General features: G+C 45.4%; 1 protein-coding gene across 1 annotated transcript in view; it reads right to left on the minus strand.

Annotated features, from left to right (window-relative positions):
- Positions 1-785: 785 nt before the first annotated feature.
- The window catches only part of LOC120743462 (SCO-spondin-like), a 20,087-nt gene continuing 1,750 nt past the window's right edge, over positions 786-19,122 (minus strand). The window contains exons 3-39 of the mRNA XM_040047104.1: positions 19,032-19,122; positions 18,738-18,832; positions 17,215-17,446; positions 16,593-16,745; positions 15,806-15,943; positions 15,506-15,688; positions 15,269-15,419; positions 14,315-14,474; positions 12,880-12,973; positions 12,101-12,205; positions 11,169-11,296; positions 10,856-10,976; positions 10,646-10,773; positions 10,433-10,574; positions 10,153-10,349; positions 9,913-10,084; positions 9,201-9,321; positions 8,844-9,045; positions 8,457-8,598; positions 8,183-8,359; positions 7,837-8,025; positions 7,217-7,282; positions 6,977-7,132; positions 6,710-6,868; positions 6,462-6,626; positions 6,184-6,375; positions 5,960-6,082; positions 5,648-5,777; positions 5,185-5,310; positions 4,277-4,368; positions 3,000-3,185; positions 2,734-2,904; positions 2,395-2,650; positions 2,230-2,276; positions 1,940-2,109; positions 1,813-1,850; positions 786-924 (exon numbers count right to left, since the gene is read on the minus strand). The exon at positions 19,032-19,122 is cut by the window's right edge and continues 32 nt beyond it. Coding sequence (XP_039903038.1) covers positions 786-924; positions 1,813-1,850; positions 1,940-2,109; positions 2,230-2,276; positions 2,395-2,650; positions 2,734-2,904; positions 3,000-3,185; positions 4,277-4,368; positions 5,185-5,310; positions 5,648-5,777; positions 5,960-6,082; positions 6,184-6,375; positions 6,462-6,626; positions 6,710-6,868; positions 6,977-7,132; positions 7,217-7,282; positions 7,837-8,025; positions 8,183-8,359; positions 8,457-8,598; positions 8,844-9,045; positions 9,201-9,321; positions 9,913-10,084; positions 10,153-10,349; positions 10,433-10,574; positions 10,646-10,773; positions 10,856-10,976; positions 11,169-11,296; positions 12,101-12,205; positions 12,880-12,973; positions 14,315-14,474; positions 15,269-15,419; positions 15,506-15,688; positions 15,806-15,943; positions 16,593-16,745; positions 17,215-17,446; positions 18,738-18,832; positions 19,032-19,122 — 5,337 coding nt within the window. The remainder of the gene's footprint in view (positions 925-1,812; positions 1,851-1,939; positions 2,110-2,229; positions 2,277-2,394; positions 2,651-2,733; positions 2,905-2,999; positions 3,186-4,276; positions 4,369-5,184; positions 5,311-5,647; positions 5,778-5,959; positions 6,083-6,183; positions 6,376-6,461; positions 6,627-6,709; positions 6,869-6,976; positions 7,133-7,216; positions 7,283-7,836; positions 8,026-8,182; positions 8,360-8,456; positions 8,599-8,843; positions 9,046-9,200; positions 9,322-9,912; positions 10,085-10,152; positions 10,350-10,432; positions 10,575-10,645; positions 10,774-10,855; positions 10,977-11,168; positions 11,297-12,100; positions 12,206-12,879; positions 12,974-14,314; positions 14,475-15,268; positions 15,420-15,505; positions 15,689-15,805; positions 15,944-16,592; positions 16,746-17,214; positions 17,447-18,737; positions 18,833-19,031) is intronic.

Below are 19,122 nucleotides of genomic sequence, written 5' to 3' on the forward strand. Positions count from 1 at the left end.
TGACTTTAAGATCTTAACGCTTGTTCTTAAGACATTGCATGAACTAGCTGATCTCCTAACCTCGTATTCTCCCCCAAGATCCTTGAGGTCTGCAGACCAAATGCTTTTGGTTGTCCCAAAGTCCAGACTAGAACACAGAGGAGACCGGGGCGTTTGCCGTGACATTGCCCTTGCATATCAGATCCTGCCCAACACTGGATACTTTTAAAATCCGTCTAAAGACCCATTTTTATTCTCTGGCTTTGCTTCATCATGAGTTTGTTACCATTATTCTTTTTATTCTCTTCTAAAAACACTGTTCTATTTTTCTTTTATGGTCTTGTGCTTTGTCCATTTTATTGTACAGTACTTTGATCAAAACCTGTTGTTTTTATATCTATATAAATAAATTTGAACTTGAACTACATTTAACCTCAGAGGTCACTGCAGGTCATCCTGGGCTGCATCTCAGCACGCGGTTCGACTCCGGTACGCCCGGTCTTCGATCCACAAAAGGTTGGAAGCTATGCTGTTAGGCATTTATGCTAAAACCACGTCTCTTTACAAGAGACTGTAACCTCTGTGCTCTGACTGACTGCCCAGCCCCGTGATAATGGAAAGAGCGTCCTGAGCAGCTGCATCACTGTCTGTATGGTAAATGCACCGTATCGGATCTCAAGGGAGAGTGAGAACAGCTGAGAAGATCACCGGAGCCTCTCTTCCTCCATCACAGACACTTGTTGCAGCCGCTGCATCCACACAGCCACCAGCGTTGTGTTATTATTATGATGTAGGCTGTTCCTGTGTTACCACAAGGCTGCAGGTTGCAGGTGCTGAACTGCTGCGTGGTGCCGTGAATCCGTATGGGTCCGCGGGTTCGAGTCCTGTATCCTCCTCCACACGTCACTGAACACTCTGACCATGGACTCCACGGCTCCTTTAAACCTTCAGACGAATCACAGCTTAAAGTTTTTCATCTTAAAAGGTTTCATTTCAGTTTTTTTGTTTCAAATTTTAGAACATATTACATTATTGGTCAAACGTTCAGAAACACACAATTTTCCAGCTTTCTATTGAAAATGATGCAGTTTGATGTTCTGATTGGCCACTGTTGAATGAAAGCATGGATCCTGAATGTTGATCCATCAGGTCAATGATACCTTCTTCCAGTCTTCAGTAGTCCAGTGGCAGTGTTTCATGGCCCAGGCAAGCCTCTTTGTCTTATTCTGACGTCTGGCTTTCTTGCTGCAACTTGTCCTGTCAAACCTGCAGCTCAAAGTCTTCTCTTTCTTACTACGACCACTATTAAGCTGCTTGAAACTTGTCCTCTGGCTCACTCGTGTCTTTGGGTCTGCAGATCTCTTCCTGTCAGTTTCTGAGCCTTTGATGCAGAAGGAAACTGGACTCACTGACACCTTGACTTTCTCTGCAGTCTCTCTGTAGCACAGACCTGCATTTATAAGTGTTATGATGGTCTGTCTCTCTTCCATTGTTAATCACCTTTTTCTCGCCATTTCTGTAGCAACACTCTACTTTCTGCAGTACAATACTGTTCAGCTGATGCTGACGAGGTCATAGCACCACAGTGTGTCCAACACTGCTTTATGCAGACAGAGGAGGTTGGAAGTAATCCAGGAAGTTTGGACCAGCTGTAGGAATTAGTAGCACCAGCTTTCAAGGCCTGCTCGGCCTCCACTGCTGCAGAGCAGCTTTAAACTGTTAACCATGCTGTGTTCCCTGAAAAGGCCTCTTGTATAATTTTAAATTGTACGTTATTTTTCAGTTTTGGGTAACCTTACCTTTTTCTTTTACCTCTGGCAGTTCAACACTTACCTTTGTAGCATTTCAAGCTGTTCATTGGACTTGGATGACTTGAATTGTAATGAATAACTGAAAAATCGGGCTGCTCTAAACCTTTTGACCACTCGTGTATATTTTCTTCTAATTCAGTCGTTCTCACCGAAGCAGGGCTCAATGCTGCAGGTATCAATCCAACCCTGTCTCCTTTGCAGGGACGACCACCGAACGCAGGAGGAGGATCGGTTCCTGAACGATACCTCCTCCTCACACCAACGTCACACGTCCGGCTGCAGGCACTCCACTGTGTCCAGCTGCTCCAGCCACAGTCCACTGAGAAACAGACGCACACACGAGAGACGACAAAGGAAAATAAAGTGGCACACACAAACCATAAGCAAGAAAACACAGAGACAGAGGGAGACAGCAACAGCACGTTTCTTTTTCACTCACCGGGGCAGGGAGCTGTCCCACACTGCATTTCTCCATCGGTGCATGTGCTGTTTGACACAAAGTGTAAGGACAAGTGATTTCACACATAGATTACTGTATTTATGGAAGGTTAGAGCTACAGTTTGATCTTCCTCTTTAATGCGATGCACGAGTAAAGAGAGGTACCAGTTATTACAGGCATCAACAGGCAGGGTGGCGCCAGCTGGGTACATCTCCCCCTGGTGGTAACACGGGCACTGTGCCAGGGGCACGCAGCTGCTGTTGAGCAGGTAGAAGCCCGGAGCGCAGTAGCAGCCGTCGTAGCAGGTGGTGGCACACTGTACCTCTGTGGAGGTCATGTCCAAGCACACCCGTGGACACGCGCCCCCCTGAGCCTCGCACTCTCGTACCGTCATATACGTCATGCCCTCTGGACACACGCCTGCGAGGACAGGAGTGCAACAAGACTTGTACGTGATATTCAGCGGACGGGGTGGCGAAACGTAACAGGGACAAACACGGTACCTGAGCAGGGGTGAGAGTTGCAGTCGCGTGTCTGAATGTGAGGCCCAGAACAGCTTTTACCTCCATGCTGTGGTGTGGGGGAATTACACAACCGCTCTCTTGTCTGGACACCAGAGTCACACCTGGACGAACACTGAGACCAGGCCGACCAGGCTGACCAGCCACCGGGCACTAGAAGAACACATCAGCTTTACGGCCTTTCATTTTTCTCTTTTTCCAGGATTGATGCCATCTATCCTGTCTTTGTGTGTCTACATGTGTCATACCCGGGCAGTGCTCAGTGTTGCACGGCTCCTGCTCCTCACTGTCTCCATCGCAGGCGGGCTGCGTGTGGTTAAACGGCGTGCAGCTGCGGAATCGTCGCCTCACCCCCACATCATCTACGTGGTTGAAACACGTTTTACTGCACTCTGACCAGCCGGTCCACTTACCCCATGTCCCACCTGGTAGCACTGCACAACAAGAGGAGGGAAAGTAATGTAATGGACTCATTCAGTGCTTTCCACTGCACCTGAGTAGAGGTCACTTTCTATCACAGCCACACTATGATGGATGCATCACAGAGCAACCTGGGGTTAGTAAGTTGCCCAAGGACATTTGCATGCAGTCTGGAGCAGCCAGGGATTAAAAGCATCAACTTTCCAATTAGTAGATGACCTGCACTCCCTCCTGAGCTGCAGGATTACATCACCTTTAGCATTGTGTTGCTCAAACTTTGTACATGTAGCACAGAACAGATTTACACACGTGTGGACAAAACAGCGATGCTTGATATGAACTCGTCTAACTTACACAAGAACAACTTAAACTTCTGTGCAAAAGAAATTTGAGCTCTTAGCTGTATTCTCTCATAAAAACCCAAAACACAACAATAATCACCGTAACATGCTGTGTGTCGGACGTGTCAATAGATCAATATTTATTTCTATTGCACATTTAAAAAGGACAGCGTTCAGCAAAGTGCTTCACACAAGGCAGCAAAGCAGATTACAACAAATAGCAACAAAAACAGTTGTAAAGCAGTTACAGTTACAGTGACAGCACAACTGCAGACTGGGAGGAAGTCCAAACTAATTCAAAAGCTGGATGGAACAGGTGAGTTTTTAAGCGTGATTTAAATGATTGAATGGAGTCTGACATGCGCACATCGATTGGAAGATTATTCCAGAGTTTAGGTGCAGCAATTGCAAACGCTCGGTGCCTCCAGTCTTTCGTCGGGGCCTTGGTTGCAGTAAGATCAGTTGGTTAGAGGATCTGAGCGCTCTCTTGGGGCTATACACGTCGAGAAGGTCTGTTAGGTAACTGGGCGCCAAGGTATTAAAAATGTTAAAAGTATACAGAAGGATTTTAAACACGATACGGTATTTAACAGGGAGCCAGTGTAGATTGCCTAGAACTGGGGTGATGTGCTCATGCCTTCTGCTGCCAGTTAAGAGGCGTGCTGCGGCACTTTGAACTAACTGAAAAACGCTGGAGGAGGCCCATGTACAGAGAATTGCAATAGTCTAGTCTAGAAGTAGTAAAGGCTGTGAGTGTAATATACCAGGGAAGCATGTGCTGGAGCAGCTCTGAGCCTCAGACGAGTCTCCTGGACAGGGCTGACCTCTGACTGCTCCTGCTGGAAGCACTGGAGACCTGAGGACACAGAGCATAACCACTCCTCACAATCTATTTAAAGTATGTGAGGAAACAAACATCCAAACAGTAAGTGATACAGAAATGATAAATTATACATAATAGCATTTACAACCAACAAACTGAACACTGGTAATATGTTTCACATCAGAAATATACGGTATGATCCCAGAAGCAGGCGGTTAGTGTTACACAGTGTCGAAACATGAAAGGAAGGCTTTTTAATCAGAGGACAGCATCAAGTCAGTTAAACTTGTGGGCCATTGATGTGTCAGGTAAGTAGCAGAGGGGTTGTTGTTTCAGCTGCTTTGGTGTGATAATGAACCTAACAACCCTCCAAACAGGAGTGGTTTCCCTCCTGATCTTTGTTGACTGATTTTTCAGTGGCTTTGTGCTCAGAGAGGATCAGTGTCACCACTGGTGGCGTGAGGGAAACCTTCATGAAGTTAGCCTGGAGGTTGACGTCCTTTAGTGGGCCCTGTGCTCACTGCCCAACACTTCGTAACCCGACATAGATCATCAGAATTGGCGCCCTGTGCTTTTCAGGTTCACCCTCTTCATTGTTTGCTGACTGTAACATCGTTCAGCGTGATCAGTTTGGTGGTGGGTCAGTGAACAATATCCACAGAGGGACACACAGACTTCTACATGCTAGCAAACGGCCATAAAGTACCAGGATGCTTGGACCCACTGTTAGTGGATCCTGGGTTCCTCCTGGTGCTCAGCGATGCCCGTCCTCATGAGGCAAGAGTTTGCAGGCAGGTCCTGGGACAGACTGAGCTGCTTTAAAGCATATATTAAACTAAACAAGCTTACCTGTAACGTTGTTGTAGCCCCAGACCACAGGTTACATCACAAGGTGACCATGACGACCAGGCTGACCAGTGACAGGTTGCAACACAGCTGGATCTGTCACATGTCACTTGCCCATCTCTGCACTTACTGTAAGAATAAGAAATTTGATCGAGAATATTAAACATGAGCTAAAAAGGTTGATTATTAATCAGTTTGTTTGTTGTTGCATTTATAGGTGGCTGAAAATGAGCTGCGGCTAACTGTGTATTGATGTACACTGTCCCTGTTAAAAATAAATAAAACAATCCGATTTGAGCAATTCCTCACAAACCAGTGCAAACGATGCTGCCAGTGCTGCTCATTATGATTCTCACTATTTTATTACAAACACAAACAAATCCATAATTCAACAGAAAATTTGGACTGATGTGTTTATTTAGTATCATCTTTTGTTCCAGCACAAAGAGCTGAGCGTGGGTCTCACCACGTGGTACACTGGTCCCTGGGGACCACCTGTCCCGGATGCAGTGTTTGGCCATCCCAGTGACAGACGCACTGGCTCGAATTCACACATCGTCCCTGTTGAAGGTACAGCCCGTAGGGACAACGACAGCCTGGAGAAAGACATCATTCATGCCTTAATCACTGTGTCAGCTACATTTGGATAAATCTTGCACAATAACACATAATTAATGTTCAGAACCTTTGTGCTCAAAGGCTAGAAGACCACTGAAATTTCTTTGCGCACTGTGCAAAGCCAACGCTGGCCTCGAGTCAAATCTACTGTGCATCCTACCTGAAATGCACTCAGCAGTGCAGTTTCTGTCCAGGCTGAGATGTGAGCAAGTAGGAGGACAGGGATCGACTCTCCCGGCCTGACAGTCTTCCTCTGTTACCAACACCATGCCACGGACACAACCTGTCATTTAAATAACAGTGCAGACATTTCAAATGCTTTTATTGTTTCAAGCAGGTGATCAGAAGATTCCGGTCATTTCAGGCTGGTTGCATCTCAATGACCTGTCTGTGTGTCCGTGTCTTTGGTGCAGGGCTGGCTGTTGCAGCTCTGGCTCTGCCTGGTCATCCCCTCGCAGTCCCGTCCACCGTTCTTAGGGGGCGGAGCCGAGCAGGTCCGGTTCCTCTGCCTGACTCCTCCTCCACAGTGGGCGTCACATTCCGACCACTCTGTCCACTCTGACCAGTGACCATTAACTACAACAGGAGAAAGGCTGCCGTTGCATTAACTATTACTGGATAATAGGCAAGCACGCATCTCATTATGGAGGTCGAAGGCAGACCTGGACACGCTTGAGGAAAGCAGGCTCGACTGTCAAATGGATCCCCGCTACAAGCTCCTCCGGGCAGAGCTTCCCTTAACATGTCCCTCTGCCGGAACAAGGAGCCAAGACCACATGACACACTGCAGGCGCTCCACGCTGTCCACGGGGACATGATGCAGTCCACTGGAAGAAAGGAGACCAGAGGGAACCTTAAAAATATTCACTGTTGGGTCACATCACCACTGTAAGGTGCACGTGTGGCCTACCACAGTCTTTTTCATCAGATCCATCTACGCAGTCCTTCTGCAGATCACACCTGCGGTCCAGGTGAACACACTCCCCACTGTCACAGGAGAACTGCTTGGGAGAGCACGGGCTGGGCACCGTGGGCCGCTGCGGAGTCACCGCCGGCCTGGCTGTGGTGCCTGACACAGTCGATAAAAATGAAAAACATTTAGTGAACGTCTAAGAATGTGGATGTATAACTCCTCCAACTCTACATCCACGGTGTTTGTAAAGTTACTCATGCGCACCACAGTGCTGCTCGTCTGACCCGTCCAAACAGTGCCGTATCCCATCGCACACTTGTGCTGAGTCGACACAACCAAACGATCCGCACGCAAACTGGCCCTGCACGCAAATCACTCTGGGTGAGCCGGTATCACGCGGGCTGGTGGTGATCACTGGGGCTGGCAGTCAGTAGAGCACAGAGGTTACAGTCTCTTGTAAAGAGACATGGTTTTAGCATAAATGCTAACAGCATAGCTTCCAACCTTTTGTGGATCGAAGACCGGGCGTACCGGAGTCGAACCGCGTGCTGAGATGCAGCCCAGGATGACCTGCAGTGACCTCTGAGGTTAAATGTAGTTCAAGTTCAAATTTATTTATATAGATATAAAAACAACAAGTTTTGATCAAAGTACTGTACAATAAAATGGACAAAGCACAAGACATAAAAGAAAAATAGAACAGTGTTTTAGAAGAGAATAAAAAGAATAATGGTAACAAACTCATGATGAAGCAAAAGCCAGAGAATAAAAATGGGTCTTTAGACGGATTTTAAAAGTATCCAGTGTTGGGCAGGATCTGATATGCAATGGCAATGTCACGGCAAACGCCCGGTCTCCTCTGTGTTCTAGTCTGGACTTTGGGACAACCAAAAGCATTTGGTCTGCAGACCTCAAGGATCTTGGGGGAGAATACGAGGTTAGGAGATCAGCTAGTTCATGCAATGTCTTAAGAACAAGCGTTAAGATCTTAAAGTCAATTCGAAAGCTGAATTTGGAAAAGATTTAATTCTCGATTCCTCTCACTTCTCTCCTACATTACCTGCAGGATCTCATCCACTGCTGCATCATCGGTCACACAGCAGCACATGTAGACTCACACTTACCAGCAGTTGTGATCTTCTGTGATCGAGTAGGTTCTGTGACTCCTGATGTTGGCACTCCAGGAAGTCCGCCCTGAGACCTGGTGGTATGTAGGCCTGGGGCACCTGTTGTGTGGTCACCATGGATACCTGGTCTCCCTGTAGAGCTGGTCTGGTTTTGCAGACCTGGAAAGCCTCTTGTTGGAGCTGTACCTAAAAACGATGAAGAAAATAAAACCACATGAGCTAAACTGACAATGAGAAATGAGAAAGTGAAAGTGAGTGTGGGTGCAGGAAGGGCCTTCACAGTTTTTTGTTTACTGCTGACTTTTGAAAGCTACAGAGAGCAGAAAATCAAAGCTGTCCGTACCACAGCCGATCTCATCAGAATGATCCTTGCAGTCTGGACGACCATCACAGAGCAAAGACACAGAGATGCACTCGTCACTGTGCTGGCAGAAAAACTGACCAGGTTCACAGCGCTGCACTGTCACTTTCCCACCACCAGAGGGAGATGTTGTCACACTGCTGGGAGTCACCAGCTCATCTGCAAAAGCAGAAGAAGAGAAACAGTATAACCTGGTAAGAGAAGGTTGTACAGCCAACATTAGGAATAATTATCATAATTTGGTTTATGTCCTGACCTCCTCGGCAGCCGAGGATCTCCACGCGCAGGTAAAACGTGTGCCTGTACTCTGCAGGCATGATGCGCACATAGCGAGCTCTGACCAGCCGACCGAGCCAGCGGGTCACGGGGGTCCTGCCCACCATCCGTACCTGAAACACCTGCACAGCAACAGAGAAGACACTTTATTACATATAAAAATATGTAATCATGCAGCTGTGGCTACACCTGTAGCTGCCTCCACCAGTGTGTGAATGTGAGAGTGAATGAATAGTGGCATTGTAAAGTGCTTTGGGTGCCTTGAAAAGCGCTATATAAATCCAATCCATTATTATTATTATTATTACAGTGCTGAAATTATAATTAATGGTACTGTTTAAATGTGTTAAGTATACCTTAGCGGGGCCATCGGGCTTCCCATTCTCAGTAAGTCTGTGAAAAGGCTGCTGTGCAGGGCAAACGCCAGGCGGTATTTGGTGAGGTAACCCCACATTCGCTCAGTGCCCTGTGTCACCACGCCTGACACCCACATGGGCTCCAAGAAATCCACCTGAAAATACGGCTGAGGGTCTGTAGGTAACGGGCTCCAACCGGGCTCCATCACCTGGCTGTGAGCACAAAAGATGATATGACACGGAGATGACCTCTCTTTTGTCATCTCCCCTTCAAGCGTTAACAAGAACTTGAAAGTTTACTTAAGACCCAATGTGCTAACACTGAAAGACAGAAGTTTGATCTGTTTTAGGCTTGACAAGCGTCTCACATGTTTGGGACTATATTCAGCCGCCCGGCATCGGCAGGGTTGTTCTCCCGATGGGAGGACGAGGTGAGCTGACCGTAACGGATTCTCCCATCCTCCAGTCCAAGCGGAGAGGAGCAGATACCTGTGATTGTGATAAAACCACGACAGACCCAGTGATGTTTGCATGCTTTGCAGCATCTTTATTAACGGCTGCTGTACACTTAAACACCTCGGCTGCAGCTCACATACCAACAACAACCAATGACAACAGCGCAGCCTTTACAGTGCCGAGGCGTGATTGCAGATGCTGTGCAGGTGCCTCTATCTCACCTGCAGCAGCATCGCAGGCCCCGCCTCGCCACAGTGATATATGATGATCCTTGCATTCATTCAACCCTTCATAAGAAATGAAGAAAAAACAATCACACAGCTGAAAACAAACCTCACCGTGATATCCGGGCCACCGTCCTGCAGAGACAAGATCAGAGTATGAAGCACCGTTTCTGTTCATGCTGTACGTATATTAACATCTCAAATCCAAATGCAAATAATGGGACTTAAATGAATGCACTGGCTTACAGCAGGATGTGTGACAGCAGCCATAGATGGAGTCCTCAGCGGGGCAGGCGGGGGGGTGTACGGCCTGCACAGTAGTGATCGTATTGAAGAGGAATTAAAAACAACTGCAATGCTTCTACGTTAAACAAAAAAGATCCGCGTCCTCATGTCTTACTGGGCGGTAATGTTGTCATGAGGGTGGCATCCACTTTCATCCTCTCCTCTGGGACAGTGGGGATTTCCATCACAACGCTTCCATGCCTCAATGCAGCCCCCTGGTGGGGGGCAGGAGAACTGACCAGCAGGGCAGCTGCGTGGACTGGTGGCTGTAGTGGAAGGCTGCGTACCTGCACACAGTGAGTAGTTGTGCTCAGTAAGAATGTCTATGTTTATTCTAAAATCTTAAAGAGCAAACTTTGAGCTGTGGTGTGGACAGCTCACCACAGTGGGTCTCGTCCGAACTGTCCCCGCAATCATTGACGCCATCGCAGACTACACCCAGAGGACCTGCTGGCACGCAGCGACCGTTCTCACATTGGAACTCTTTCTCTCTGCAGCCACCTGCTGGGGAGACTGGTGAGGGAGGACTGGGTGATGTTAACCAGCGAGAACCTGGTGATGAAAGTAAAGCCTGCATTTTAGAATCACACACACACACAAACCCAGTATGTAAGACCAGCATCCTTTCCACCAACCATCGCCACAGCCCATGATCTCAAGGCGAAGATAGATGCCATTCTGGAAGTCATGGGGCAAGAGGCGGACAAACTGAGCCGACACGATCCTGTCCAGTCTGCTCTCCGTCACTCCTCGATCATCGTGGTTACCGAGAAAAACCTGGGAGGAGAACAATCACTAAGAAAAATAATAAAGCCTTTAAAGTAAAGCGCTTTGGTTTGCTGCTGCACCTTGGCTCTGGGTGGGGCATCAGTGACCAGCTCCTTGTGAGTGTACCACTGATTTCCATCCCGGCTGAACTGGAGGAAGAAGCTGGACACAAATGTGCCAAACACACCTCCACCCTGGGTCAACACACCTGTAGGATAGCACAGCGACGAAACTAAGTGCACAAAACACTGAAGCAGCATGTACTGCGTGTAAACTGTGTGCCTGTTTACCAGTGATGTTGTATGGCTTTAGCAGGTCTATCTGTATGTAGGGACTCTGTGTGTTGCCGGTGTAGCTGTCAGGCCTCCGCTGTGGTAGGTCCTTATACTCCTCTGGTTCTGGACTCCAGCCCTGCAGGAAGAATTTTAAGATTGTTATCAGTGAATACTCAACACAAAGCAGAACCGAGGCATAATGGACTCATTTTACAGGCATTCGTTCATAAAATATCACTAAATAGCATAATTTGTAATTTATGAGAAGTCTAAGGAAAAAAGAGGATGATGGTTGACATGCTCAGGGGTCTGATTACGTGTGGAGTACCTGGAGGTCACTGTGAGGGTCCCACGCATGCAGACGAGCTGCATCAGGGGGGTGACCGGCCTGCTGTGAAGAGGCACTGAAACTTGAGGCAGGAAGAGACTGGACACCCAGGGGAGACCAGCATTCCTCTAAACAGGAACAAGGATAAACAAAGTTTGCATGATTTAAAACAGATGCACCTCAGATTATAAAGACTTCACCGACTTGTTCGTGAGATTGTCCAGGTATAACAATGTAAGCTTATAGTTTCCATTAAAGTTTATGGGTTACAACTGTATAGCAATATATTTCTATACAGTTGAGCCAATGACATGAGCGATAGCAGCAGTGATCGTGCAGAAGCAGACACCTGTTTCTGGTGTATTCAACAAAGCGCTTAGTTTTCCTCTTCATAACACCTGTGCTGTGGGGGTTAAATGCTATTTAAGTACTGTCAGGGTTAGAGGCAGGCGATGGCTGCTAGAGCAGGGCCATACTGCAGATTTGGTATGGATGCAATACAGAAAAACAGCGATACCAATAATGATACCAATGCTTTTAACTTATAAAGGAATCTTATGTAGGGAAGTGCTCCAGTTTTGTTGACTGAGACTCGTTACAAAGGTATGTGTCTGCTTGCTAACCAGTGTAGCTTTAGCTGATAACTTAGCATCAATTACTTCTGACTCCAAAGCAGTAACATGGGAAAAATCTGTCGGCTTAAACGTTTCATTTTTATTTCAGGTCACACATACTGTTGGTACTGAGTTTGCAAAAGCGAACATGTTTGTCTTCTAAGAGGTGTAAAAAATGTCTCATGGGTGCCCTCAGCTGAGCCTCTGGGTGAACTGCAGACCATTTCTGAGCAACATTAATAAAAGTAAACTGGCTCTCCTGGATCGTCTCAGGATCAACCTTTAAATATCTAACAACAGGTAGAGGAAGGCACCTACCTCCAGGAGGAAGAGGGTATGTGGGAATCAGGGGTGTAGTGACCTGTGCTGGCTTGGAGGTCACAGTGACAGGACCAATTGTTGTAAGTATTGTGTCATTTTCACCTAGCAGGTGTAGAATACAAACATTGGTAAGAGAATATTCATTAACACAAGATTGTCTACCATAAACAAGAGACAGTCGTCTAAGTAATGCAATTTTATTGTTGGCCAAATGTTCACTTACAGGTCCTTTCAGCAGATGATGTTTCTACAAGGGTCCCAACTTCATCTTAATGTCATTTTTTTAAGTAATGCATGGCCATTATTTGTTACCAGTCCAATTATAGCACTTACCCAGAATGCAACACTATAAACTAACAAATTGGTTGATTCTGCACAGAGCACTCGTTCACTTTTTAACTCCATTTAATATAAATTAAAAAATAAAATCTGTGGGATGATTTTCTGACTCATAAACTGCTGCACCATCGATGGTCTTTGTCACGTTTCTTAAACAGATTGTTAAAAATCATTTTTACAACATTTCTGTGCTGTCGATCGTGTCAGGAGTGACGTTTTTTTTCTAATAAAAAGAAATAAAAATAATGCTCTCCCTCCAAACACCACAAGTGAGATTACGGCATGTAACATTTATCATTATTAGTCCCTACGTCATCTGACATTTGGATGCTACATTAGTGAGTATGGAGGGCAGTTCCTCGTGTTTAAGTTCAACCACCATTAAAGTGGAAAGAACTTAATCAGCGTAAACAGGAGAACAACTGTTCAGATTTTACCTTGGCAGTAGCAACACCTGTCTCCCTCTCCAGGCACCAGACTTTGGCCCTGCACAAACAAAAAGCATTCATCTTGAGTTGCCACGACGCACAGCTACGTGGAGGCAAGAAAAGGTTGCAGAGGCAGGAGATGACTACAAGTGTTTCCATGGAATAAGATACAAACACACATTTACACACAGTTACATACACAAATGTGCCAATGTCCATTATAGTTCCACAAAACATGGACACAAACTAGGGATGCACCGATAGCGATACTGGTATCGGGGCCGATACTGTAAAATGTGTGTGTACTCATACTCGTAAAAGTAAACCGATACCATGAACCGATACTAACTTATTTCATTAATCAGAGGGTGGCTTGTCATTTCTGTTGTAGTTTTTTAGATTGGCCACTAGGGGAACATCCCGCGCTAAACAGGCACAGGGTTAGACGAGTCAGACTGGCAGCTCCAGATAAAAAAGAGAAACTGGAGGCTGCTGTAGCTAGGCTAAACAAAATGTCAGCAGTGTGGAACAGCCAACTTTAACTCAGGTTTTGGAAAAGCGATGAAAAATGTCAAGAGAAAATCCACGGGCAGTTAAAATAACAGAGACTCTGACTCATTTTATCGCTCCGGATGACCAGCCAATGCCGGTCGTGGAAAACATAGGATTCTTCTCAGCATACTCGAGCTGCGATATGAAATTCCCAACCGCCCACACATCAGGGAGATAATGGTGCCAAAACTTTCTGAAGAGGTAAAGACAAGCAGTGTGTGCGCGATGTCAGTCCTCGGTTTAACGGCACAGTGGACTGATGATCCACGGGCAGATGGGGAGTTTGTTCGTCAATGCCAAATACTTTCGTTATTGTGTTTGTTTGTTTACAATATGAACACTCTGCAACAATTTAAAAGTTTATCTTATTCTCAAACCTAATTTGTATTTATTTTATTCCAACAGAAGTGTTTATTTATTATTCTGAAAGCTCGAGACAGTGCCAATAGTTCAGTGATATTTTGTTAAATTACAATGTGGAGACTCTGCAATAATTTAACAGAAGTGCTTAATTTTCAATAGAAATTTTTTTGTGGTCATTTTTATTAAGATTTTATTTTTTATCGGCAGCGAATAAAATAAAATCTGTCTTCCGATTCATTGCATTTGTGTGTGTGTGTGTGTGTGTGTGGTAGAAGTATCGGTTTTTGTACTCTGTATCGGCAAGTACTCAGATCCAAGTATCGGTATCGTATCGGTTTGAAAAAATTGGTATCGTTGCATCCCTAACACAAACTTAAGACATTGGTTACACTAATCAGTAAAGTCTGTAAACGACACTAAAGTGGCGACAGGTGAACAACATTTAAAACATAACAATAAGACTAATGTGGAAATATTTTTAGTAGCTTTTGCCAACAAAAATGAACAACAGCCACACACATCCTCTCACCTGAGGGCAGCCAGTGGCAGCGTATGGACAGTAGGGGGAGCACTGCACTGTGAGGTTGGGAAGACAGCGGCATAGCTGACACTGGTCTGACCGCCATCTGTCGCCCACTGTGTGGGACTGACCGTGATACTCACACTCCTCACAGGGGGCTGTCTGACACCTGCACACACACACACACAGACACACACGCCGACAGTGGGATTGTAATACAGACACAAAGACAGACATTTTCTTTCAAAGAAACCCAGCAGAGATGTTGGTGGATGGACGTCATGATTCGATCATGTTTTTAACCACAAAGCCAGCGCTGATAGAAAATACTTCCTCACAGCAGGGGAGAAATGCTTGGCACACGGTTGGATTCCCATATATAGGGAGACATTTCCATTCTTGGATCAGGGTACACAATATTTTAGCTGCTACTTTTATAACGATCACGACCTGCACCTGTTCCAATGTGCCAGCACATTACAGAGTAACTGACACATTATCCCCACATTAATCATCTTTTCTTACTTGGACATAATCATGAACAGCTGGTGGATTGCTGCACTCTGCCAACACTAAGAAGTGAGGACACCGGACAGAAAAGCAAACACTGGACTTTCATCCTTGACGCCCGTTTTTTGAACTTTGAAAAGGTTACATGTATCTAGCTGATTGGTGGATGACCTCATGAGCTACACACGCAGTCTAGTAAACTAAATACATTTTTTGACTACTTTTTGGGCATTAAGTGGTGATTAGTGCAGTTCAAAACCTCTTCATCAAAATATTTATAATGCTTGATAACACATCTGCTGAGCTCACGTTGAAGAATGATAAATTGTCACAGAGGCGCACGTCAGACGATTGCAATCCCATGGAGAGTGACCATGTTTGGAAAAGGTCCGAGTGCTGAAAGTCTTGAAAAAGTACACAGTTTCTAACCAATGAAAGCAGGAGGAGACTTACCGGCGAGCCTTCCTGTAAATTCCTCTGCATGTCCTACCATCTCCATGTTTGGGGGGGTTGTTTGGGCTGCGGAAGGACCACTGAACGCTCTGCACACCACACGGCCCCAAGCACTCTCCCCACTCAGACCATGATGACCATCCACAGTGGACTAAAGTGTGACAAAACAGATTCCTCAGACTTCACAGCAGTCTGTGTGTGTACGCGTCAGCTGTGGATTTGACTACAGCGACTCACTGGAGCAGTCAGGGTTGGGCTGACACCTCTGCGGCCTTCCTCTCTCGCACACACAAACCTCACAGTCCACTTTGATCTGCTGGCCCGGCCAGTAGCGCACACCCGCCACCTCACACACACACTCCTCTGGTGACACACACAGCAGTGTGTGGCTCATCACCTGCCCCTCTGGACACCAGCATCCTGAAAGTATTGATACGTTAGAGAGAAAAAAGCTTGTGACTGAAATCTAAACTGGTGAAGAAGCCACATTTTATTTATCACACAGGACATTCCACACGTGTCCTGGGATGCACCGACCTGAGAAGCAGGGTGCGCTGGGATCACAGGTGGACTCACTGCTGATGTGGGCACAGGACAGTGGGCAGGGAGCACAGCTGTGTCTAACCAAGCCTGTGGGACAGCTGGTGTTGTCACATCCATCATTCAGACATGGTTCTACAGTGAGGCACAGAGACAGAGCAGGAAGTCCTACTGTAAGAAAAGCTGTGTAACTAAATGAAAAATGTCGAAAATTCTCGTACGTTATCTGTTTCTTTATGCAGGTTAAAGTAACGAGGGTAAACACCCTGGTATAAAAAAAGGGAAAGACAAAAATGAATACAGGAAATCTCCTCATTTTAGAACTGGACGTGGTACCGTTTTTCTTTCTTTTTTACCAATTTATCTCTTATTGTCCTTAGCTTTCCTCATTTACTACCAGTTCATGGCATTTAAGTATTTATAAGTCTGAGCTGACCATGAGTCTTATTGTGAAAGTCTGGCATCTGATTACTTCCTTTCTGGTTTAAATAGCCCAGATTTGGATATAAAGCAACCACCATCATCAGCAATAAAAACAACTTCCATCAACACTCGAGAAGATCTACATTTTTTATACTTGGAATATTTATTCATATTTATATACAGGATTTTTGGAGTTCCAAAAAGATTGATTTTAAATTTTACATTTTACATGTTTGCGAAGCTCTCTGAGAGCACAAGCCATCTCTGGGCAGTAATTACTTTTATAATAAGTAATAAAACCATCGTAAACAAAATACCTGACTTTTGTTCAATAAAACATTCATTTTTACAAACTGCTTACTGGTCTCCATGGACAGATTAGATGGTCCTGGGAGCTGGGAACAGTCCTGTCCTCCATAGAGAGGAGGTGTGCATGCTCTGTTTCTGACCTGAACTCCACCACAACCACTGGAACAGTTTGACCAGCTCCCCCACGGCAGCCATCGACCATCAACTGTAGAGAAGATGGTGAATGGTAAATGGACTGGTTCTTATATAGCGCTTTTCTACTCTATCTGAGCACTCAAAGCACTTTGTACAACTAATTCATTCACCCAATCACACCCATTCACACAAGCATGTTTTCTAAGTTGTTAAGTGCTTACTATCTAACATTCATACACATTCACACTCTGATGGATGCATCGGAGAGCATCTTGCCCAAGGATATTTGACATGCAGAGTGGAGGAGCCTGGGATTGAACCACCAACCTTCCGGTTAGTCGCTGAACCAGAGCAGAAGACAAGTCAGACTTTTTGACATGTGTGCGTCTGTGACTTTCCTTTATGCTTCTATTTTTTTGTCAGTTTTTCCTCCAGCTTTCTATGAAAAATAAACCCTCTTGTTCCAAAATTATAGGAATCTCACATTTCCTGAAAGCATTCCCAAACATGTGTGTTACAGTTTCTGTGTATGTCCTTACCAGGACAGGTGGTATTGAAACACTCCTGCCTCTGGATGTCCTGACCCCGGCAGTGGTGCAGCGGGTCCCCTGGAGGGCATGATCTCTCCCGGCTCATGAAGCCCGTCCCACAGGTGGTGCTGCAAGGACTCCAAGGGCCCCAGGAGCTCCAGGTTTTACAGCCCTGCTCGTCTGTGGGGTCCCCGAGCGACCCCAATGAGGAGTCTGGGCAGTCTGGAACACCATTACACACCTAAAAACAGAGCAGGCTCACTGTACATGAAACTTTTCATTTTCTTTCTTCCTTCCTTGAAAACATAACTGACTTAGTTTTAGTATAATTAACGGAGAAAAACAGATGCAGTGTACTTTCATATGTGGGCCTGCAAATAACCTCAGATTCCAAGATTGAATGATGCAGTCATGCAATAGAAAATAAAGTAGAAACTCAGTAGTAATGCAACTGAAACTTCTCCCAACTTTCTGGTGTAAAACAAGGACTTCTATCCCTTCGTTGCCTGTTCAGCCACACATCGTTAAGTAAACACATTACATGTTGTAGGCAACATGACACTTCAAGTGAGTGAAAAACCTACTAAATATTATGTAGATAAGATAAACGACTATGAGTAAACAAACACTTGTATATTCTCCCTCAGAGGAAGTAAAATACTTTCATGACAAGCATCTGGCTTCTGCGAAGAAGTGAGCATGGGAGGGCTGAAGATGGGCGCTAACTTGCGCTATCCAAGTGTGTTTACTGATGCTGTGAAGTGTTGCCCTGGGACTCTCCCTGACTTCACGCCACATGGTTTATATCACTGTGTTATCAACAACCCCTCAAATTATACTAGATGAGATCTGAAGGCCTACAAAAGTTTGAATGCTTGTGTTCTATGTCAAGATTGCTTACAAACTTAGTAGGTACTTGAACCACGGACACTAGTCGCTGCTACGGTATTTACCTGATCTTTATTACACTTTGACATTGATACGTCTCTGTGTATTACCCTTTACATTGTCGACGAGCCAAAGTAGCTCATTTGTGATTGATGAGCAATGGTAATCTGTAATTTTCTGCTGGGGCCAGAACATGCTGCTGATTTTGCCTGTTAGCTGCTATTAGCTGCTGTTAGCTCCTGTTAGCTGCTGTTAGCTCCTGTTAGCTGCTGTTAGCTGCTATTCTCCGCTGTTACCAAAACTTAATTTCAAGTGAAGCATAGCGTTAGCTTATAACGTAGGAATTCTTAGGCTTGAGGTAAAGAGGAATAGAATGAAATGGAGATGAAGGGGAGAGTGTTGTGGTGGGAGAGGCAGATAAAGAGATGAGACAGAAAAAACTAGAAAGAGCTAATTCAAATATAAATGTAAAAATGTGTATTTGAAACAGATGCTGGTCATTTAAAAAATGCAAATAACTTATACTGCTGTATCAGATTTTTGTCTTCTATCCAAACCAGCAGGAAAGCAACAAAAGATTATCTTCATGTACTTGATCATTTCTGCAAAATATAGATGGCGTGTTGGGGCGGAGTTTAGCTTACCACGTTAAAAGGCACACAGGTTCCATCCATACAGGTGAACTCAGAGCAGGTGACAGTGGTGTTGCTGCCAGGAAGTGCTGGTGAGACAGTTTTATCTTAACAGAACAAGATGTCAAATATATTAATGATCATACAAGAGAACAGGGGAGTTAATACAATCAAACTTGTGTCGTTTTTAGTCCTGATGACATCTTTTAATGAAAGCCTGGCCGTGACTGTATCATAGCGTCATCATGGTCACTCCTTGTCTCACTCTAGGCTTACCTGCCTTCTCTTTATCTAATGAGAACTCACCACACACCAACTCATCTTCGCCCCGTGGACAGTCTGGGACACCATTGCAGACCTGTGACATATTCACACAGGTGCGGTTGTCACATGGGAA

Source organism: Simochromis diagramma, unplaced genomic scaffold (assembly GCF_900408965.1).
Source record: "Simochromis diagramma unplaced genomic scaffold, fSimDia1.1 OVJJ01000715.1, whole genome shotgun sequence".
Classification (NCBI taxonomy): domain Eukaryota; kingdom Metazoa; phylum Chordata; class Actinopteri; order Cichliformes; family Cichlidae; genus Simochromis; species Simochromis diagramma.